At 34.2% G+C, this 24,584-nt stretch overlaps 1 protein-coding gene across 16 annotated transcripts in view; it reads left to right on the top strand.

The window, feature by feature from the left end:
* Positions 1-24,584, top strand: part of ZBBX (zinc finger B-box domain containing) — a 112,609-nt gene that overhangs the window by 31,900 nt on the left and 56,125 nt on the right. Inside the window, exons 1-2 of one of the 16 annotated variants that reach the window (XM_025425478.2) lie at positions 12,468-12,482; positions 12,772-12,884. The exons of the other annotated variants lie outside the window; for them this stretch is intronic. Coding sequence (XP_025281263.1) covers positions 12,822-12,884 — 63 coding nt within the window. The 5' untranslated portion in view covers positions 12,468-12,482; positions 12,772-12,821. Of the gene's footprint in view, positions 1-12,467; positions 12,483-12,771; positions 12,885-24,584 lie in introns of those variants that run through there. 16 annotated transcript variants of the gene reach the window in all.

Here is a 24,584-nt window from a genome sequence, read left to right as displayed (position 1 = left end):
AATTTTCGGAGTAACGCAGTAGTTTTAGGTCATAGCCAGTCATTTGGACAATCTCATTGTTACTTGGATGATCTTACTGGACCTGTTTTAAATGCTGTACATACACGTATTATAGATGCCGTGGTATGCCACTGAGATCCTCCTCTTCAGGGCTGAGATGCTTCCCTAGCTGCCTGGAGTGTTACCTGCAGATAGATCATATTTGGGTCTCACCTTGGAAATCACTCTTGCCCAAAGAGAAGCGCCACTTCCAAGCTTTCACTCCATTCTTGAAGGTGGCCCATTTTGTGGTCTAATATCTGGTCTATGTGAGGGTACCAATTCCCATGAGACCCTTGCCTCAGTTGAGAACAACTGATGGGCCATCACAGCTTCTCCCTTGGAATTGGCAACTGCATCAAATTCAGCTTTCCTCTTTGCTCAAATTTGCCTCTTTTTTTCCAGTCACGCTTGTTCTTTTCAGAGCACTTTCCACTAGAAGTCAGGCAGGCAAATCTCAGAATTTGTTTCCTGGGAACCTGACCCATGACAATATCTAATTCAGGGTGGAATTATAGATAATTTTTGGCCTAATTTTAGAGTGCGCTGCAATTTTTAAAGGTTAGTGTTTAACATCGCTTTCTTCATTTTTCAGATTCTGAACCAAGTGGGAAATAGAGTGAAAACATAGAAATCAAAATATCAATTTTATTATTGCTACAATTAGAGCTACTGATTGCCATAATCAGCTTCCCAATTCTTCCTCGAATTGAACTTTTTTTTTTTTTTTTTTTTTTTACCCTTACCCCAAATGGCAGATATTCCCCTTTGCCAGGGCAGGGCCTACCCAGTAAAACTTCTTAATGGATATCTAGATTGCAGTGTATCCTTCTCTGGACAGGAAGTGCTTAGAGAAAAAACCCAGAAAGGGGGCAGAGGTGAGCATGCTCACTTTATTCTCCAAAGTCTCGGCAATAAGATAAATATGTAAGGATGAGTAAATGTTCCGTTGAAGAAGATTTATTATAAAGTCTCATGATTTTAGAGTCTAAGCAATGTAAATATCTTATATAAATTTGCTATTTATAAATATTAGTTAATATTATACTTAAGAAAAAACAAAATACTTAAAAAATACGTAACAACTGAGTCATGCCATGTTTTTCTCTATTTCTTAAACATGAATAATGTAATTAACAAAATTCCTTATGCTGCATGTTTGCATTTATAGCCTTTCTCTATGATTATCACTTTGAATTTCCTCTATCAAAGGGTTTTTTAAAAATTATATTCTTATCAACTATTCACTCTTTTATATCTTCTGATTAATTTCAAAAATCCTGCGAGGAAAGGAACTATTTCTATTTTGTTCATCACTGTATTCTCAGTGCTTAACATTGTACCTGGCTCACAGAAATTGACTTTTTGAATGAATGGGGCACATGAATGAGTCCCTAATGATATGAACAGGCTCCTGAAATAATTTGAAACTATATTTTAAGTAGCAAAGCTTCATTATCCTCTGAATATCAAAGACCAAAGATTGGATAATTAAAGGAATTTATGGTATGTTAATGTGTTCTGTTGGTGAAGGGCTTGGAAAAGCCTTTTAAGTCAGAGAATTTGAACTTTAATTTTTCTGGGGAAAAAGATAAAGGTAGTAATGTCAACTATGTTCCTAGAAAACATACTTATGGTAAACATGACTCCTGATTGGCAAATTGCATCCGAATGGGAAAACTATAAATACGTGGAGTAAGCCACAGGATCGTGAGCGTGGTGAGCTTTGTACCGTCAGTTCTGCTGGGAGGCTCTGGAAGCCACGTAGATGGGAATTGACTCTGGTGGAAAATTGAACTTCTAAGCAGGTGTGATCCTCATCTGTTCTGGCTGTACTTGTGCATGAACTGCTGCAAGACTCCCATCCAAGAACAACTGATGGTCCTGTTAGCAAACTGCTATCCTGCTTCTCATCCTTCTCAGTAGACCGATGCCAAAACTGGTTAGATGACAGGCCAAAAGTTTAGTTAACCCATGCAGATTCCTCGGTGGGCATTGCAGTTTCAAAAACCAAAATAGTGGGATACCCGAAAGATAAATGAAGAACACTCGTGCAGGCATCATTGACAAGAATATTTTAAAAACAACTTTCTTGAGATATAACTTACATACTATGAATTCACTGATGAGATTCAGTGGATTTTTGTATGTTCACAGACAATGTGTAACTCTCAGCACACTTAATTGTAGAACATTCCCATCACTTCAAAAAGAAACCCCATACCCTTTTGCTACTACTCCCATCTCCTAGTACCATCCTTCCCCCAACCTCCTGGGAACCATTAATCTACTTTCTGTGTCTGTAGATTAATTTATATTTAATATAAATTGAGTCATATAGTATGCAGTCTTTTATGACTGGCTTCTTTTTCAGTAAATGTAAAAAGTTTTCAGGGTTCATCCATGTTGTAGCATGTATTAGTACTTCATTTATATTTAGGGCTGAATAACATTCCTTTGTATATATACTGATATACCACATTTTTTATTCATTGTTTGATGGACATTTGGTTGTTTGCACCTTTTGGCTATTATGAATAATGTTGTTTTGAGCATTTATATACAGGTTTTTATATGGACATGTTTTTATTTCTCTTAGCTATATCTCTAGTAGTGAAATTGCTAAGTCATATGGTAACTCTGTCGTTAATTGTTTGAGGAACTGCCAGAGTGTTTTCCAAAGTGGCTGCTCCATTTGACACTCCGGTCAACAGATTTTGAAAGTTCTGATTTCTCTGTGTCCTAGCCAACACTTGTTTTTGCCTCACTTTTTTTCTTTTTTTAACATACAGTGTTATATTTGTTTCAGGTGTACAATTTAGCAGTTCCATACCCCACTCTGGGCTCATCACGACAAGTGCACTCCTTAGTCCTCATCACCTATTTCACTCATCCCCCATCCCTCTTCCCTCTGATAGCTCTCAGATTGTTCTAAGAGTCTGTTTGTCTCTCTTTCTCTCTTTCATATTTTTTCCGTTTGCTTGTTTGTTTTTTTTTACATTCCGCAAATGAGTGAAATCATACGGTATTTGTCTTTCTCTGACTGACTTACTTGACTTACCATTATACTTTCTAGCTCCATCCATATCATTGTAAAAGGCAAGATTTTGTTCTTTTTCTTTTCAAATTTTTATATAAGTTCCAATAAGTTAATATACAGTATAATATTAGTTTAGGTGTAGAATGTAGTGATTCAACACTTAGATATAACACCCAGTGTGCATCACAAGTGCCCTCCTTAATCCCCATCAGCTATTCAACCCATCCTCCCACTCACCTCCCTTCTGGTAATGATCAGTTCTCTATAGTTAAGAATCTGTTTCTTGGCTTTCCTCCCTTTTCTTTCCCCATATGTTTGTTTATTTCTTAAATGCCACATATGAGAGAAATCATGTGGTATTTGTCTTTCTCTGACTGATTTATTTCACTTAGCATCATACTCTCAAGCTCCATCCATGTTGTTGCAAATGGCAAGATTCCATTCTCTTTATGGCTGAGTAATATTCCATTATATATATATATGTATATATATCAATATTGATATATATCAATATCTATATATTATATATATAGATATATCAATAATATAATATTCCATTATATATATCAATATATCAAGATTGATCTATCTGTCTATATAATATATTTACCACCTCTTTATCCATCTATCAGTTGATGGACGCTTGGGCTCCTTCCATTTCTTGGCTATTATAAACAGCGCTGCTATAAACATAGGGGTGCATATATCCCTTTGATACATGTATCAAGTCCTTGTATTCTGTGGATAAATACCCAGCAGTACAATTGCTGGATCATAAGATAGTTCTATTTTTAAGTTTTGTTCTTTGGATAAGTATTGACAAGAAGTTTTTTGTTTGTTTTTTAAAAAATTTACTTATCGATTTTAGAGAGAATGAGCATGTGCAGGGGAGGAGTGGCACAGGGAAAGAGTGTCTAAAGGGGACTTAGTGCTTATCACAGAGCCCTATATGAGTCTGATTGATCTGACAATCTCACGATTGTGACATGACATGATTGTCATGTGATCATGACAATCTCATGACTTTGAGATCACACCTGAGCCAAAACCAAGTCAGAGGCTAACCAACTGCACCATGTAGGCACCCCTACAAAAAGTTTTGAGAAGATCTAGATATGAGTCTTCATAGTTTTGATTAATTAGGAATCTTCATGTAGCGTGTCTGTATGTGTGTGCATGTGTATATAAGTATGCATTTTTATTTACAAAATTTATTCTGGCTTATTTTACATTTGAATCATTTTAAAAATTTGAAAACAGTTAAACATTTACCTGATCTTTTTTACTGACAGTTATTAGCCAACAGCGGTAGACCAGGTCTGTGATGACTTGTTTGATGCTAGTGTTAAGAAAAACTAAAGAAAAGAAAAAGATGGCATTTGAAAGGGGAATGGAGAAGGGAGAGTGGGGCTTCTATTACCATCAAGGAGGAGTGGGGAGAGCATGGGTGGCCTAGGGAGTATGTTACAAAATTAAGTGACAGTTGGAGCAACAGAGTGGGGAAGGTGAACGCAGTGCAAGGGTTTAAAGCAGGCATGGTTCAAATCAATCTCAAAGGGAAGGGTGTTTGTGTAACATTTATGCTAAGGAAATCTTTAAGATAACAACTCATATATGCAAGCTCAGAAACTTGCAGGATTGTTGTGAGGATCAGATAAAAAGACAATAAATATAAAAGTATTCTGCTTATAGCAGGCCCTCCGTATATTAGTTTTTATTAGGATAGAGTATTTGGAGAAATTCAACACAGTTACTACACCATCTAAATTTAGAACCTAGAAAACAAAGTACATGAATGATAATGAATCTAAAGAATTAATTAAAAGTTTACTTTTGTTTGTAGGGCTATTTTCAAATAAATTATAGTAATATAGATTTCAGGAGGCTCATGTGAAAAACCAGTGAAGTAAAATTTTAGAGAAATACAGACTTTCTCATTGTCCAAATGGAGAATAATGGAATCCCAATTTTGGAGGGGACCATAAAGATCATTATTCTAACCCAATTGTCTGAACCTTTAATCAATCCCATTGTTGTTGGATATTTGAGAAGTGTTTTTAATTTGCAGGTGCTAGTAATGTTCTTAAAGTGTTTTCATGGAACCTGACAAGTTCTATGGTATTTTAGGTTCATTGTTCTTTATAGGATAAAAATTGTTCAGTTGTTACATAATAGCATTACTATATATAAAAACAAAATATGACGAATTATTGATTGTTATTTGTTAGTGTGTTTTTCTGCTCTGCCTAAAAATCTGTTATTCAGAGCACTGTGTATAAAATCATTTCTTTCTCATGTAGCTCAAATATGAGTAATTACTGAAAAGCAGCTAACTCATCTGGATGCATTATACATGTAATATTAGTTGAAAACAATAGTAAGTACTTGCCAAGATAATTAATATAAAGCATAATTATATGGCATCAAAACTGCAAATAGAAAGATTGCAGGTGTGAATTTCCTGTGTTATTTTTTTGTTGCTATTCTGGCTCTCTAAATAGAATTTTTTAATGTTGCTAATAAAACTTGAAAGTCACAATTGTTTAGACCAAGATCCTATTTTATTATCTTTCTGAATACCAAATGATTTAAAAACTTCTGACATGTTTTCTTTTATATATGTTCTTTATTGCCTTATCTTAAAATATTTTTCCTGCATTAAATGTGTTTTATTTCATGATTTTCACATCACTTTGTGACACCATTAAATACTGAGTCCAGATTAGTTTTACTTAATATTTACTATCTACCGAATAGTAAGCCACATTCATTTTTATTGATTTTTTTGAAATTGAGATAAAATGGTATATAGCATCAAACTAGTTTCAGGTGTACAAAATAATTCCATTTTTGTATACACTACAAAGTGATCACCACAGTAAGTTCTGTCACCATGCATTTAACCACTTTCATCCATTTTACCCAACCCCCTTCCCTCTGTTAACCACCAATCTGTTCTTTGTATTTATGAGTTTTATTTTGCTTGTCCTTTGTTTTGTTTTTTAGGTTCTAGATGTAAGTGAAATCATACAGTATTTGTCCATGTAAAGCATAAACTCTCAAGGTCCATCCATATTTTCACAAATGGCAAGATTTCCTTCTTCTTTATGACTGACTGTATTCCACTGTGTGTATAATATTATATATACGTACATACACATGTACATCTATGTGTGTATACACCGCATCATCTTTATCCATTCATCTATCAGTAGACACTTATGTTTCCATATCTTGGCTATTGTTTTTAATGCTGCAGTGAATATAGGGGTGCATATATCTTTACAAATTACTGTTTTCATTTTCTTTGGATAAATACCAAGAAGTGGAATAGCCAGAAGATACGGTAGTTCTCTTTGCAATTTTTAAAGGAACCTAAATACTGTTTTGCATAGTGGCTGTACCAATTTACATTTCCACTAACAGTGTGTGAGGATTCCCTTTCTTTTACACCCTCACCAACACTTGTTTCTGGTCTTTCTAATAACAGCCATTGTAGCAGATGTGAGAGGATATGTCATTGTGATTTTGATTTGCATTTTTCCTGATAATTAGTGATGTTGAATATCTTTTCATGTGCTCTTTTAGCTATCTGCAGGTCTTTGGAAAAATGGCTGCTTGGATCATCTGCCCATGTTTTAATCAGATTCTTTGTTTTTGTTTGTTTGTATTTTTTTTTTTTTTGCTATTGAGTTGTTTGAATTCTTTATATATTTATCCCTTGTTGGATATTAATGTGTCTTATTGGATATATTATTTGCAAATACTTTCTCCCATTGAGAAGGTTGCCTTTCCATTTCGCTGATAGCTTCCTTAGCTGTGCAGTAGCATTTTAGTATGATGTTGTCCCACTTATTTCTTATTGCTTTTGGGATCATAATAAAAAATTTAAAACCAAGACTATGTCAAAGATTTTACTGTCTATATCTTTTTCTAGGAGTTTTATGGCTTTAGGTATTAAATTCAAGTTTTTAATATATTTTGAGTTAATTTTTGTGTATGGTGTAAGATAATGGTCTAGTTTCGTACTTTTCCATATGACTATCCAGTTTTTCCAACACCATTTATTAAAGAGATTGTCCTTACCCCTTGTATATTCTTGACTCTGTGTCGTAAATTATTGACCATATATGCGTGGGTTTATTTCTGGGCTCTCTCTTCTGTTTTATCTCATCTACAGGTCTATTTTAATGCCAATACCATGCCATTTTGGTATTTTAGCTTTGTAGCATAGTTTGAAGTTAGAAAGCATGATATATCCAACTTTGTTCTTAAGATTGCTTTGATAAATGTCAAGTTTTTGATATACAGGGTCTTTTGTTGTTCTATATGAATTTTAGAATTATTTGTTCTAATTCCATAAAAACTTTCATTGATATTTTGATGAGGATGACATTGAATCTATAGATTTCTTTGGGTCGTGGACATTTTGACAATATTAATTATTTTAATTCATGAGCACAGAGTATCTCCATGTATTTGTGTCCTCTTCAATTTCTTTCATCAGTGTTTTCTAGGTTTCAGTGTACAGTTCTTTCACTTCCTTGATTAAATTTATTCCTAAGTTTTCTATTCATTTTCATGCAATTCTAAAAAGGATTCCTTTCTTAATTTCTCTGTCAGTTTGTTATTAGCGTATAGAAACACAATGGATTTATGTATATTGATTTTGTATCTTACTTTATGTATATTGATTTTTTATCTTACTAAATTCATTAGTTCTGACTAATTCATTAGTTTTTTTGGTGGAATCTTTAGGATTTTCTATATATAGTGTTATGTCATCTGCATCTAGTGACCATTTTACTTCTTCGTTTCCAATTTGGTCGCCTTCAGCTTCTTTTTCTTGCCTAATGCTGTGGCTAGGATTTCCAGTGGTATGTGCATTAAAAGTGGTAAGAATGGGCATATTTGTCTTTTTCCCAATCTTAGAAGAAAAGCTTTCGGCTTTTCACCATTGACTATTTTGTTAGTTGTGGGTTTGTCATAGACAACCTTTATTGTGTTGAAATACTTTCTTTCTATACTCACTTTGTTAATAGTTTTTATTATACACGGATGTTGAATTTTGTCAAGTACTTTTTTTTGGCATCTGTTAAGAAGATCATGATTTTAATCCTTCATTTTGTTAATGCAGTGAATCATGTTGATTGATTTGCAGATGTTGAGCCATTCTTGCATCTCTGGAATAAATCCCACTTGATCATGTTATATGATCCTTTTAATGTGTTGTTTAATTTGGTTTGCAATATTTTGTTGAGAAATTCTGGATTTATGTTAACCAAGGATATTAGACTGTAATTTTCTTTTTTTGTAGTGTCCTTGTGTAATTTTGGTATCAGGGCAATATCCCATAAAATGAGTCTGAGGGTATTCCTTCCTTTTCAATAATTTAGAAGAATGAGGATAGGTATTAATTTTTTTTGAATGTTTGGTAGTTTATCTATGAAGCCTTCTGGTCATAGACTTTTGTTTGTTGGGAGTTTTTAAATTACAGATTCAACCTTCTTTTTCTAGTAATCTATTTAGATCTTCTATTTTTTTCATGATTAATCTTGGAAGACTGTATGTTTCTAGAAATTTATCCATTTCTTCTAGGTTGTCCAATTTGCTAGTGTAAATTATTCATAGTATTCTCTTATGATCCTTTGCATATCTGTTGGATAAGTTGTATCTTCTGTTTAATTTTTTATTTCACTTATTTAAGTGTCCTTTTTTTTTCTTGGTGATTCTAGCTAAAGGTTTACTAATTTTGTTTATCTTTTCAAAGAACCAGCTTTTAGTTTCATTGATCTTTTCAACTGTTTTTTTTTCTCTATTCATTTATTTCTGTTTGATCTTTATTTTTTTCTTCACTCTACTAATTTTGGGCTTCCTTTATATACTTTCTAGTTCCTTTGGGTGTAAAAGTTAGATTATTTATTTGATATCTTTTGTTTTTTCTTGAGGTACCCCTGCATCACTATGAACTTCCCTCTTAGAACTTCTTTTGCTGCATCTCATAGTTTTTTGGAATATTTATTTCAATTTGTACTTGTCTCAAGGTATTTTTTGAGTTTCTCTTTGATTTTTATTATTGTCCCATCAGTTCAATAGCATGCTTTTTAATATCCATATATTTGTGATTTTTTCAGTTATTTTTCTTATAACTGATTTCTAGTTTTATACTTCTTGGTTGGAAAAAAAATGCTTGTTATGATTTTAGTCTTCTTAAATTTATTGAGACTTCTTTTGTGTCCCAACGTGATCTATCCTGGAGAATATTCCATGTGCACTTAAGAAGAACGTTTATTATGTTGCTGTGGGATGTAGTGTTATGTGTATACCTATTAAATATATCTAGTCTAATGTTTCATTTAAGGCCAATGTTTCCTTATTGATTTTCTATCTGGATGACCTATCCACTGGTGTAAGTGGGGCATTAAAATTCCCTATTATTTTATCACTGTCAATTTCTTCCTTTAGGTCTGCTGATATCTACTTTGTATATTTAGGTGCTCCAATATTGCATTTATAAATATTTACAAATATTATCTTTCTTGTTGGATTTTCCTCTTCATTATTATGTAATGCCTTTCTTTGTATTTTATTACAGTTTTTGTTTTAAAGTCTATTTTATCTAAGTATACATACACCAGCTTTTTTTTTTTTCATTTCCATTTGTGTGGAATATCTTTTCTATCCCTTCACTTTCAGTCTGTGTATGTTGTTCGTTTTGAAGGGAGTCTCTTGTAGACAACATAGCTTCTTTTTTTTTTTAAGATTTTATTTATTTATTCATGAGAGAGACAGAGACACAGGCAGAGGGAGAGGTAGGCTCCATGCAGGGAGCCTGACGTGGGACTGGATCCTGGGACTCCAGGATCAGGCCCTGAGCTCAAGGCAGATGCTTAACTGCTGAGTCACCCAGGCATCCCAGCAGCATATCTTTTTTTAATCCATCCAATCATTCTTTGTCTTTTGATTGGAGATTATTGATAACTATGTGGTTACTGACATTTGGCTGTTCTTTGGCTGCTTTTGTAGTTTTTCTCTGTTCTTTTCTTCTTTACTTACTCTCTTCCTTTGTGTTTTGATGACTTTCTTTAGTGTTATGTTTAGATTCCTTTCTCATTATCTTTTGTATGTCTCCTGTAGGTTTTTGCTTTGTGCTTACCATGAAGTTCACGTGTAACAGTCTCTATGTGTATGCATGTGTGTATATATCTATATGAATGTGCACACATATATATGGCAGTCTGTTTTAAGTTGATAGCAACTTAGGTTTGAATACATTCTAAAACTAAATTTTTACTCTCCTCCCAGTATATTTTGTTTTTGATGCTATAATTTACAACTTTTTATTTTCTAAATCTCTTAACTAATTATTGTAGTTAATTTTACTACTTTTACCTTTTAACCTTTATGCTAGCTTTATAAGTGGCAAATCTACTAAATTTATTGTATATTTTCTTCAGTGAGATTTTTACTTTCATATGTTTTCTTGTTACTCTTTAGTGTATTTTATTTTCAGCCTAAAGAAGTCTCATTAGCAATTCTTGTAAGGCCAGTTTAGTATGATGGACTTTGGCTTTTGCTTGTTTGAAAAATTTTTCCTCTTCAATTCTGAGTGTGAGCCTTTCCAGTTAGAGTATTCTTGGATGGAACTTTTTTTTCCTTCCAGTACTTGGAATATATCATGGCATTATCTTCTGGCCTATAAAAATTTCTGCTAAAAAATTAGTTGATAGTATTTTGGGGGTTCTCTTATACATAGAAAGTTGTTTTTCTTTTGCTGCTTTTAAGATTCTCTCTGTAACTTTTGACATTTTAATTATAGTATGTCTGGTACAGAATGTTTTGGATTTATCTTTTTTGGAACTCTGTGCTTCCTGGATCTATAGATGTTTCCTTCTCAGGTTAGGGAAACTTTGAGATATTCTCTCTTCAAATAAGTTTTTTGCAAAAAAAAAAAAAAAAAAAAGTTTTTTGCATTTTTTTTTTCTTTCTCTTGTCCTTCAGAAGAAGGAGAATGTTATTATTCTGCTTGATGTTGTTGTATATGTCCCTTAAGCTATATTTAATTTGTTTTAGTCATTGTCATTGCTTCTCTATTTGGGTGATTTCCACTGCTCTGTCTTTCAGATTTCTGATCCATTCTTCTTCTTTATCTAGTCTGCTCTTGAACCCCTCAGTTGTGTTTTTCAGTTCAGTTATTGTATTCTTCAGTTCTTAAGTTCTGTTTGGTACTTTATTTGTTTGTTGAAGTTTCCACTGTATTCATCCATTCTTCTTCTGAATTTGATGAGCATCTTTCTATTACTCTGAACTCTTTATCAGGTAAATTACTTGTTTATATTCTGTTGGGTGTTTTACTGTGGCTTTATTTTGTTCTTTTTGTTTGGAACATATTCCTCTGTTTCCTCGACTTGCTTTTTTCTCTGTGTTTGTATCTATGTTTTATTTATTTATTTATTTTTTAAAATTTTTATTTATTTATGATAGTCACAGAGAGAGAGAGAGGCGCAGAGACACAGGCAGAGGGAGAAGCAGGCTCCATGCACCGGGAGCCCGACGTGGGATTAGATCCCGGGTCTCCAGGATCACGCCCCGGGCCAAAGACAGGCGCCAAACCGCTGCGCCACCCAGGGATCCCTGTATCTATGTTTTAGATGAAATAGCTACCTCTCCCATTTACCTCTCTTAAGTGACCTTGTGAAGACAAGAAACCTTACTGTTCAATCTTGCTTTCATTCTTGGTTTTTTTGAACCATTATAATTATTTAAGCAATCTGATTTATTCCTGATCAATCCTAGTTGTTGAGGTTGTTTCCAGCCTTCCCAGTCCAAAGGGAGGGGTCTCAGCCAGCACCTAGTTTCAGGCCTATATGAACCCATGCCCTCAAGCAGCAGCTTTTAGATATGCAAATATATATACAGGCCTTTGGAACCACATTTGCAATCCCTGCTGGCCTCCAGACCAGGCAATTCAGACCTGTCTCCATGGCATTTGTAAAAATCAAGGATCCAGATGAGCATATAAACTCCTTTCTGGGAGATATTAGTGAGCTGTAGCAAGGTCAAGGGAGAGCACAAAGCTAGCATCCCCCAGCCTACATTCCCTGAGAGCTCCTCCATAGCTTCTATATGTGTGGTAAACTGAAGCCTACCCTTCAGGCTAAAGCTCCAGGACAAGTAAATAGGCTTTTTTTTTTTTCCCCACAAAAAGACCATGTTTCACTCTGTTTTCTGTGCCATGCCATAGGGTTGACAGCCTGCCAAGACCCTCTTTGATTATTTTGGTCCTATGAGGCCCTGTGGCACAGAGCCAGGTTACCAGGGCCAGGTGTTCAAGGGGCATCTCCTGTGTCGACTGTGCATACCTACTGGCTTCAGCGGGGCCATAGGAGAATCTAGCACCAGGGTAAGCTCACTGACCAATGGGGCTATAGGGAGCATGGGATTAGGACAAGCCCACCAGCTATAGGTGGGAAAGCTTATGGGTGGGCTCAGTATACTAAGACCACAGGAGTGTAAGGGAGCAGGGAAAGCTTGCCAGCTTCATCAAGGCAGAGTGCAGGAGAGGAAAGCCTGCTGATGTCAGCAGGGCCATGAGTGTGTGTGTGTGTGGGAGGGGTAGAGCAAGCCTGCCAGTGCTAATAAGGTAGAAGGAGCACAAAAATAATGCCTGGCATTACTTCCCTTCTCCACAGAAAGTCCTACCAGACTCCTGTATTTTTAAGAGATACCTGAAGATTAGCTGATGAATGTTTTTCACAAATGGCCTAGGTGCTTTTCAAACTGCTGCTTTTATGCTAGTCTTAGGGTGAGTCTGCATACAAGCCCTTTAAGAATGAACTTTCTATTCCCATAATCTTTTGGATCTCAGGGATGCAAGTGTCATTGGTTTTTGGAGCCAGACATTCTGGGGGTACATCTCTCTGGTGTAAGTCCCAGGGGCTGAGATGCCTGATGTGGTTATGAGCCCCTCAATCCTTAGGGAAAAACCCCATAGTTGTGAGATCCCTCCTGGTTGTTGGTCTATGTGCCAAGGGTGAGGATTTTGGCAACACTACATCTCTGTTTCTCCTACCTGTCTCAATGTGGCCCTTTTTGCCTTTGTTCAGCTAGTTTTTACATCTTTTTTAGGGGGAATTGATCTATATGTAGCTGTAGATTTGGTGTGTCCATGGAGGCGAGGTGAGGTCAGGATCTTCCTGCACAGCTGTCTTGAACTGCTCTTTCAGTAAACTGCATTTATAATCAGGAGCATGTGTCCAGGTCCTGATTTATTTTTATTATCTCTTTATGTGTCAAGGGGGAATACCAATACATAAATCTTTGATTAATAAAATCTGTGGTTTTCATTAAACTTTTAGAGGAAAGGTAAATCCAAAGGTCCTTTAAGTTCTACTTAAAGTTATACTTAAATGATGCTAGAATAAGCAATAAATTTCAGCCACATGAATTTCACACTTCTAGAATTTGATTTTTATCTAGCTTGCAATAAGCAGTTTTTTATACCATTGATATTTTTGTACCACTCATGCAAATACCATATCTGTTTTTAGAACTATGATGAGCAGAACTGTATTTAAAACATGATTCTGTTGTGAGTTCCCCCGTTGCAACATTCTTTCACCCTGTAAATATTTAGTTTTCTACTGTTTCTTTATGTTTTTATATGGGAACTTTTGCTCAAATTGTTTTTATTTTCCAGTTTATACTATATGGAAATTCCCATCTTTGCTTCTCTGCCTTTCTAGCTGACCTAAAGTTAACTTTTTTTTCTCTTTCTTTTGTTTCCTAACACTAGATGAAACCTTTGATCAAATCATTTATGGATATTTCCTTCTTCAACTTTCACAGAGAATGCAGAGTTGACTCTATGGTAAAGCCTATTTTTAGGGAACAGATTTGAACTAAGACAATCTGTAAAGATGCATTCATCAGACAAGTAAAATAACAATTCTCTATAGAAATAGAAGATATATATATATATATATATCATATATATATCATATATATGTGTGTACATATATATATTTTAAGATTTATTTATTTAGAGAGTTTGAGAGTGAAGGGGGTGGAGGTGGGAAGAGACAGAGGGAGAGCGAGAGTACCAAGCAGATGTGTTGAGCACAGAACCCAATGCTGGGCTTCATCTCAGGAAACTGAGGTCACGACCTGAGCCAAAACTTGAGTTGGATGTTTGACTGTACCACCCAGGTGCCTCAAGAATAGAAGATATATTTTGATAATGTGGGAGAATTAAGAGAGAAAGCTTTTTTTTTTTTTTTTCATTTTTGTTTAATCGATTAGGATGTTTAAACTTAACTTGTTTTTTTTTTTTTTTTAATTTATTTATTCAGAGAGAGAGAGAGACTGGGAGGCAGAGACACAGGCAGAGGGAGAAGCGGGCTCCATGCAGGGAGCCTGACGCGGGACTCGATCCTAGGTCTCCAGGATCAGACCCCGTGCTGCAGGCGGCGCTAAACCGCTGCGCCAGCGGAGGTGCCCTTAACGTGTTTTTATAAGTACATTTTTACTTTGCAAAAAATGTTTTTACTAAGTATAAATTTAATGGGCTTATTGCATCGTGTTTTTTCTTTTTTTTTTTTTAAGACTTATTTTTTATACATGGAGAGTGCTGAGTGGTGGGAAGGAATGAGGGGGTGTGAGAGAGAGAATCATAGTGCAGACTCTTTGCTGAGCAGGGAGCCAGATCCTGGGCTCTATCCTGGGATCCTGGGATCATGACCTGAGCTGAAATTAAGAGTCGACTATTTAACTTACTGAGCCACCCAGGTGCCCCCATGGGTTTATTGCATCTTATCACAGATCATGATAATTTGAGGAGTTTATCTGCTTGTTGTAGTTACTAGTCCTTCTTTTCTATGTATCTCCCAACTCAGATTTTTTTTAAAAGGTTTTATTTATTTATTCATGAGACACACACACACACACACAGGCAGAAACATAGGCAGAAGGAGAAGCAGGCTCCCTGTAAGGAGCCCAAAGCGAGACTTGATCCTGGATCCCAGTATCATGCCCTGAGCTGAAGGCAGATGCTCAACTGCTGAGCTATCCAGGCATCCCCCAATTTAGAGAGATTTAAACTGATTTGTTATTGTTGACTTTAGTTAGCGAGGTCCTTATACTATCATCATGAATGTATTTAATGCAATGTATAAAGAGAAATATATAGACAAAATAATCTGGAGAAGTTTCTTTGGATAAATAAATCTTAAATGTTTTTCTGATTTTTAATGAAAAACTTTATTTTACTATAAATTATAGTTATTCATTGTCCGTGTGTTTCTACCATAACATGATATATGATTTCTGAGAAACTTTCCATTCTGGAAAATCATCCACCTAACTCAGGGAAAATTAGTTAGGGGAAGGCCACTCAAATCCTATTGCACTTTTTAACGAGCTCTAACAAAAATAGTTAATAATTCTATAGTAACTTTCACACACACATCTTAAAGACTTGCACTTCCTTCTCTGCGTTGTAGATCCTGGTAACAATTCATTTCTAACAGACATCATTTTCAACAAAATGAAAAATCTGAATTAAACTATTGCCCCCTTTATCAACCCATTGTTTTAAATCAGCTTTTTTATCTGCACTCACATTGGTTTCCAGATAGCTTCACATAATGGAATGCATGGTAGTTAAAGCCATTAAAATAGTTCTGTCCAAAGAGGAGGCTTTATTAGAGATTTTCATCTTTTTACCTAAGATCTTCCTATATTGCTAAGGTTTTGGCTTTGCTTGTGAGACAGCTTGCCCATGATTGTCTCAAAACAGTAATGTGCTGGAAAAGAAAAACTTAAGAATCAATAAAACTGCACAGTTCTACTGACATCATTCCCTTATTTACCATTTGCATATGAGGTAATTCACATCAAAGAAACCAGAACAAGCTGTACGTGGGAAAATATTCCCAATATGGGAGGAAAGTGTTTTCTCAAAAGCCAGGCCAAAAAAAATTATGTAACATATAACATATATACTTTTTAAGTTCCCCTTAGTGCGTAATTTGGTCTTTCTGAAATAATTTTATAGTTAAAAGCTATCCAAGTTCCACCCATATTCAGCAGTCACTGCAACCAATGAATTTCATAATGGATCTTAAGTTCTGCAGCATACAAGTTTTTCTCAGTGTTCATATGTGTGTATCTCTGTATTTGTGTGTATTTGCCTACCAAATACAGATGAAATAACAGGTTTTAATAAAAGCCTGTGGTTGCCATAAATCTGTTCTAAAATTTTGCACCCAGAAAATCAATGGACTTTAACACCATGAAAGAGAGACATCCCAGTCCCCCCCCCACCCCCCCGCCCAAATTTAGGAAGTAACATAGATCTAAATTAAGTGTGAATTTCTTTGAGCTGAAACTTCTGGATCACATAAAGGGGCATGGCTATGTCAACATGATTATTAATATTTATTGCTGGATAGCTAGAGTTTGGGATAATGATGGTACTTAAGAGTTTTGAAGCATTGACAGCACCATAAAGTAGATCGTTTTTCTAACTAAACTAAAACTTTTACTCTTGGACCTAAACTTCTACAAGGTGCCATCTACTTCAAAATGCTATAAAATATCAACCCTCTTTACTTTTGATTAATGATACATTGTCAGAGTGATGAATTCTTCTAGAGTGTAATTTGAAAGATAATATCATTCTAGGGAGAAAAAAGTTCAGGTGAGAATTTAGAACAGTTACCAGATGAAATCCTACCATCACGCAGTATAGTGAAGGATGGGGGGAATCTGGAAATGCTGGCAGTAAATCACATTCTTTGGCTTTAGTTTAAGCTTCTATCCTACAGTGAGATATATGATTTACTATCTGCCCTGAAGGCTGTTTTGGTTTGATTTTTAAACATTTTTAGCATGTAGAAAAGTTGTACAGGTAATTTTATTCATTTTCAGTCCCCTCCCTTTTCTGTTGATACCTAATAGTACTGTTACATATTATGTTTTCATATTTGGAAGATGGAAATATAATTATCTTTGAATTTTAAAATTTGATAACATCTTATTGATAGGGCACAGTGTTTGATACTTAATATGCATAGTTTTCTATGTTAAATGTTTTGTAACAATAACATTCTTATTCATGGGTTACTTATTAAGATGATAGTTGTCAAACTATTAAGTGAAAATGTGTTTTGTGTTACACATCTAGATATGTCCATCTAAGCAGAGACAGAACACGGCAGGGGTATATACCAAACTATTAACAGTGGTTACCCCTGTGAATTACTACTTGTTAACTGGAAGGAATGTCTGTTTCTTAATTTTTTTTAATATGGTGGCATTATGATTTATTTTTACTGAGTTTCTGTAATTTTTAACAATGTTGCTAATTGAGGGCTAGGTCTATGTTAGCTATTTCTCAGTGAGGATTCTCTTGAGTATTTGGGGCAGGACCTTTTCTTCTTGAGCTACACCATTCTTCAGATTTCAGAAGACTCATTAAACCTCACCCACTAAATACCAGTAATGCTCTCCAATGAGTGTGAAAACCAAAAAACACTTCCCCACACTTTCCAATTTCCTTGCCCCAGTTAAGAAGCACTGATCCTCACATTAGTTAAGTCTTTTTGCATTAGTTTGGAAATAAAAAGAATAGTTTCTTGCTGCTGAAGGCCTCATAGATGTCTCTCATTGCATGGGAGTAGGGGTGATGCTGCTGAGTCATATTCAGAACCAGGACTGGAAATTGGAAAGCTGTTGAGAGCCAAGACAGACTTCTTCCACTTTCAAACTTTATTTCTTTCCAGTGTATCTGCTTTATTCTTTTCTTATAATTAACAAATTATGAATTGGATAATAGAGCATCAGTGATGGAGAGAACGAACATTGCTTTCTTGATTCCAAATTTAAGTTCTCATGAATTCAGTGAAGACGAGATGCTTACTTTCTTGTCCACTGACCCATAGCCCAGAGGACAGAAATGTGTTGAGTGATTGTGTCTCCCGTGGTGGGGTGGTGGGCAGGAGCACGCATAGGTCAGGGAGAAAGTAAGTAGAAAGTGGCATTCCAGAAACTGAATATTCACCTTAATACAAGTCTCTGCTGCAGTTAGACCTAGTGATGCAGGAAGCTCCTTGTCGATTGATTTGTTTTTTAGTCCAAACTCTTTTTATTTGAAGCTTAATTTACACAGTATGAAATTCACATTGTAAGTGTACAATTCAATGATTTTTAAGGTAAATTTACAAACCTGTGCAAGAATCACCACAATTGAGTTTTTACAACATTTCCATCACAACAAAAAACTTTCTGGTACTTTTTTTGCAATCATCCCTTGCTCTCACTTCTAGCTCCAGGCAACTACTGGTCTGGTTTCTGATGGTATAGATTTACCTTTTCTAGAAATTTCATACAAATGGAATCATTCCTAGGCAATCTTTTGTGTCTGACTTCTTTCACTTACCATAAGGTTTTTCCATATTATTGCAAGTCCTTTTCAGGAGTTCATTCCTTATTAATGCTAAATAATATTCCATTGTGCGGATGTATCATATTGTTTATCCAGGCATTGTTTAGGTTTTTGGTGTTTTGGAGTTTGGGCTACAACATAAAAGGAATTTGGACTAAAAGATAAATTAATTGATAACTAGCTTCCGGCATCATTATAAAATAATGCTGTTATGAGTGTTTATGTACAGATCTTTGTGTAGACTGTTTTCATTCCTCTTACGTAAATACCTGGGACTGGAATTGTTGACTCCTAAGGTAAGTATTTGTTAACTTTTTAAGGAAATACCAAGCTGTTTTCTAAAATATACCCATGAAACAGCATTCTAGTTTGTATTAATTAGGCTACTTTGACTACTCTGGAACTTAATATAAGTGCAATCATACAATATTTATCTTTGGTGTCTGGCTTATTTCAATTAGCATAATTTCCTCAAAGTTCATTTGCATTGTAGCATATGTCAGGTTTTTTTTTTTTTATGGCTGAGTGGTATTTCATTGCATGTATATATGCCACATTTTGTTTATGTATTCATGCATTGATGGATGCTTAGGTTATTTCTACCTCTTGGCTATTATGAATAGTTCTTCTATGAGTATGGATATGTAGATACCTCTCTGAGACCCTACTTTCAATTACTTTGAATATGCATGTAGAAATGGAATTGGTGGATCATATGTTTTTTTTTTTTAAGATTTTATTTATTTATTCACGAGAGACAGAGAGAGAAAGAGAGAGAGAGAGGCAAAGACACAGGCAGAAGGAGAAGCAGGCTCCATGCAGGGAGCCCGACATGGGACTTGATCCCGGGTCTTCTGGACCACACCCTGGGCTGAAGGTGGCACTAAACCACTGAGCCACCTGGGCTGCCCAGTGGATCATATGTTAAGTCTATTTTTAATTTTTTGAAGAAATTTCATTTTTTTATAGCAGCTGAACTTTATTTTACAAGCCCATTAATAGTGCACAAGGGTTCTAATTTCTCCCCCTGCTCACCGACACTTGTTATCCTTTGTTTTCTTGATAGTAGCCATCCAAACGGGTGTGAGATGACATCTCATTGTGTCCATATACATAACAGGATAATATTTTCATAAAGATTTTATGTGGCATACAAATTGATTTGGGGAAAATTGCCATCTTAATAATATTGAGTCTTTCCGTCTATAACATTTAAATTTTATTTAATTTTTCTCATCAGTGTTTTTACTTCTTAGTGTTAAACTCATATAATTTTTTTTTGTTAAATAATTTCATAAGTATTCTTTTTGATGTTACTATGTGTAATTATTTTCTTAATTTTATTTTTGGGTTGTTCATTGCTAGGATATACAAATAAAATTGATTTTTGAATATTGATCTTGATAAACTCACTTATTATAGTAGCTGTTTTTTTGTTTTTCATTTTTTTGTTTTGTCTGTTTGCTTGTTTTAGATACCTTAGGATTTTCTACATGCAGGATCATATCCTGTATGAGTAAAATAGTTTTATCTCTTCCTTTTTAATGTAGGTACTTTTAATTTTTTTTCTTGTCTTATTGTGTTAATTATAGCTACCGGTAAATGTTAAATAGGAGTGACAAACACATCCCAGCTGTGTTTCTGATTTAAGGCAAACATTTAGTCTTTTTACCAATAATTGTGATGTTTGCTATAGGTTTTTCATAGATGCTCTTACCATGAGGAAGTCTCTTTGTATTCCTTGCTGCTGCTTCTTCCCTGTTTTTATTGATAGGATCATGTTGTTTTGTCTTTTATTAATATGCCTTTTTACAATGCTTGATTTTTAGATGTCCTGCTAAGAATTCATTACCGGATATAGTTTTACTTGGTCGTGATTCATAATTTATATACTAGTGGAACAGATTTGCTAATATTTTGTGAAAGATTTTTATATCTAAGTTCCTGTGGGATATTAGTCTGTAGTTTTTAATTTTTTTTCCTGGAATATGGTTGTCTACTTTGGTATTGGGGTTGTATTGTCCTCATAAATGAGTTTAGAAGTATTTCCTCCTCTTTTTGTAGTTGTTGGGTAGACTTTACCAGTAAAACAATCTGAGTCTGGGAATTTTTTTTTTTTTCAGGGAAAGATTTTGAATTATTCAGTTTCTTTACCCTACTGTTCTATTCTGATTTTCTGTTAGTTCATAAGTAAGTTTTGGTGATTTGTGTTTTTCATTGAATTTACACAATCTAAGTTGTCTTATTTATTGGCATAAGGTTTTAGATTCCTTTATAATCCTCTAATATCTATAGGTCTATACTAATGTTCTTCCTTTCATTATTGATTTTGCTAATTTGTATTTTACTCTTCTTTTTTGGGATCAGTTTAGCTAAAGGTTTTGAAGTCTTTTTAACAAACCTCATTTTAGTTTTATTGATTTTTCTTCAAAAAAATTATTTTATTGATTCTGATCCTTATTTTCTGATTCCTACCTACTTTTGAACTTTTTTACTTTCATTATTTTTCCCTACTTTCTTGAGTGAGGATTAGATTAGAATAATTGATTTTAGATCTTCTTCCTTTCTAAAACAACCATTTGAAGCTATAAATTTCAGTCTATCCACAGCTTTCACTGTATCTTATTGATTTGTTATGCTTCCTTTATAATCAACTCAAGATTATTTACTAATGTCCCTTCTGATTTATTTTTTGTTAACAGTTACTTGGAAGGAAATTTCTCAATTTCTAAATATTTTGTGATTTCCCAAAATTGTTGCCGATTTCTAATTCTTTTGTTGTTGTTGTTGCTGAGGTCAGAGAACATATATTTTATTTTATTTTATTTTATTTTATTTTATTTTATTTTATTTTATTTTATTTTATTTTATATTTTTTTTAGAACATATATTTTAAAAAAATATTTTATTTGTTTATTCATGAGAGACACAGAGAAAGAGAGAGAGAGAGAGAGAGAGAGGCAGACACACAAGTAGAGAGAGAAGCAGACTTCATGCAGGGAGTCCGAATTGGGACTTGATCCAGGGTCTCCAGGATCACACCCCGGGCTGAAGGTAGTGCTAAACCGCTGAGCCATCCAGGCTGCCCAGAGAGCATATTTTATATGCTTTCAATACTTACAATTTATTAATACTTGTTTTATGTGGAGCATGTATGGTCTATCTTAAGAATGCCCCATATGAGCTTGAAAGAATTCATATTTTGTTGCTGTGAGGTTAAGGTTTCTTTAAATGTCTCTTAGATTAAATTACTTCATGGTGGTGCTTAAGTTTCTTACATCCTTACTGATTTTCTGCCTACCTATTTCATTAATCTCTGAGGATGGGAATTAAAATTTCTAATTGTATTTTTTAACTGGCTTTTACTCCTTTTCAAGATTTTATTTATTTATTTTGAGAGAGTGAACGAGCACAAGTGCTAGAGAGAGAGGGAAGGAAAGAGATAGCACATAAGTGGGGAGAAGAGCAGAGGGAAGGGGAGAAGCAGATGCTGTTGAGCAGGGAGCCCAATGAGAACTTGATTCTGAGACTCCTCCCAGGACTCCAAGATCATGACCTGAGCTTAAGGCAGACACTTAATCAACTGAATCACCCAAGCAGCTGCTTTTACTCCTTTTAATTGTATGTGCTGTTGCTTCATGTATTTTGTGGTTCTTTGGTTACATATATAATTGTTATAGATATAAATGATCATAAATATAACTTTCTGTTTATTGACTCATTATTATGAAATATCCCTCTTTGTCCTATTCTATTTTTTGCCTTGTTAATATAGCCACTGCAGCTCTCTTAGGATTATTAATTTCAAGGTATATATTTTCTACCTTTTTGCTTTTAATCTATTTGTCTTTGAATCTAAAGTCAGGCTCTTATCAATGGCATATTGTTGGAACTTTTTTTTTTTTCTTTTTTGCCAAGTCTGACAGTTTCTGTCTCAGTTGGTATGTTTAATGTAATTAATGATGTAATTGGATTTACATCTTCCATGTTGCTATTTTTTTTCTATGCCTTTGTCTTTTTTTCCTTCCTTACTACTTTCTTTTCTGTTAAAGTTTTTTTTTATTGTGCCATTAAAATTACTTTTTTGGGTATTTGTGTATCTCTGTGTGTGTATGAACATGTATTTATTTAGTGGTTCTAGGTATTACAATATACATCTTATAGCACTTCACATTAATACTGACTATGGTAAAATATTATAACTTGGCTTTATTTTAGCTCTATTTTCTTCCCATTTTCTGTGTAGGTTATATGTTATAAATCAATGTTATAAATTCACAATATAGTGTCAGTGTTATTGCTATATATAACTTTATGCTATTGAAATAAATTGAAAACAGAAAAAAGGAAATATTTAAATATATTTTTTATTTTTATCCATATAATTGTGTTTCTGGGGATCTATCTCTCTTCTGGTGGATTTAATACCTTTAACCTTAAAACCTCTTTTTAGTATTTCTTGTAAGGCACATCTGCTAGTAATGAATTATCTCTTACTTTGTCTATTTGGGAATGTCTTTGCTTTCATTTTTGAAGGATAGTTTTCCTGAATATAGAATTATTTTTGGCAGTTATTTTCCTGTCATCACTTTGTATCATTCTAATGCTTTTTGGTTCCCGTTTTATTTAGATGCAAAATCAATTTGTTATTCATATTTATGTGCTCTTATATGTGATGAGTAATTTTTCTCATCCCTTTCAAGTTTTCCTGTTTATCTTTGAGTTTCAGTAGTTTGGTTATGATGTGTCTTGGTAAGTAGGGATCTCTGTATATTTATCTTTCTTGAGGCTTGTTGAGCTTTTTGGATTTTTAAAGTAATAATTTTTAAGTTTGGCCATAATTTTTTCATATATATTTTTCTTCTCATTTCTCTCTAATACTCTTCACTAAATGTTGCTTGATGATGTCCCATAGATCTGTAAGGCTGTTTTCATTTTCTTTAAACTTTTACATTTTACTTTTTAAATTAGATAATTTATCTCTTTCTTCAAGTACACTGATTTTTTTTTTCCATTTCAAATTGTTCAAATTCTTTTTAGGTCATAATCAAGAATTTTCATTTGGAGAACGCCAGGGTAGTTCAGTGGTTGAGCATCTGCCTTTGGCTCAGGTCGTGATCCTGAGGTCCTGGGATCGATCCCACATCAGGCTCCCTGCAAGGAGCCTGCTTCTTCCTCTGCCTATGTCTCTGCCTCTCTCTGTGTCTCTCATCAATCAATAAATAAAAACTTAAAACAATTCTCATTTGATTCTTTTTTATGATTTCCATTTTTTAAGCAGCTCTTCTATAACCTTCTCTTTTTTTCAGAATCATCCCATTAAATGTTTGGCTAGTCCATTGCTCACCCTAATTGAGACCAAAGTCTCAAGTTGTCAGGGCTGTAGTTTTTCCTCATTCATTTTTAACCAGATTTGTTAGTTCATTGATAACTGTAAGATTTTTCCCTCTGCCAGGAGTCAAGCACACTCTCTCTTCAGTCTTACCCTAGTAACATTGACCAACTTGGGAAGGGAGATAGAAGAAAGGAGCAACCCTATCTAAAGAACCCATAGATTTTTGCTGCTCTTCAGTAATGCTGTAGTAGTTTTTCCTTGAGTAAATACTTCTCAACATCTTGTTTGCTTTTGGTTGACTTCAGAGCCCTGAAATAGTTTTAAAAAATTTATTATCCAGCTATCATTTGTTTTATGGAGATAGAATTATTTACTGACGTCTTCACTATTATCAGTCAGATGTCCCACCTTTGAATTCTATTTTCGGGATATTTGAACTATTTATCTTACAGAAAAGGTAGTGTATTGTGATTTCGATAAAATGGTAGCAATCATTTGGATGCACTACTTTATGTCATCTCTGTGGTAGGTGATTTTCATACAGGATGTATATTTTTCACAACAACTCTGCAAGGTACATATTGTCTTCGTTTTATAGGATCAGAAGGATAAACAATTTTCCCTATTATGCTGTTATTAACAGTGTCATTGATTTTGCCTCTGTTGACACTGACTTAGATAGCTTAGGTATAAGGAAGGAATGTTCAAATAGAATTTTTAGTCAT

Source organism: Canis lupus, chromosome 34 (genome assembly GCF_003254725.2).
Source record: "Canis lupus dingo isolate Sandy chromosome 34, ASM325472v2, whole genome shotgun sequence".
NCBI lineage: Eukaryota > Metazoa > Chordata > Mammalia > Carnivora > Canidae > Canis > Canis lupus.
Note: the sequence above shows the minus strand (reverse complement) of the source record. Positions and strands in the feature narration are given on the sequence as shown.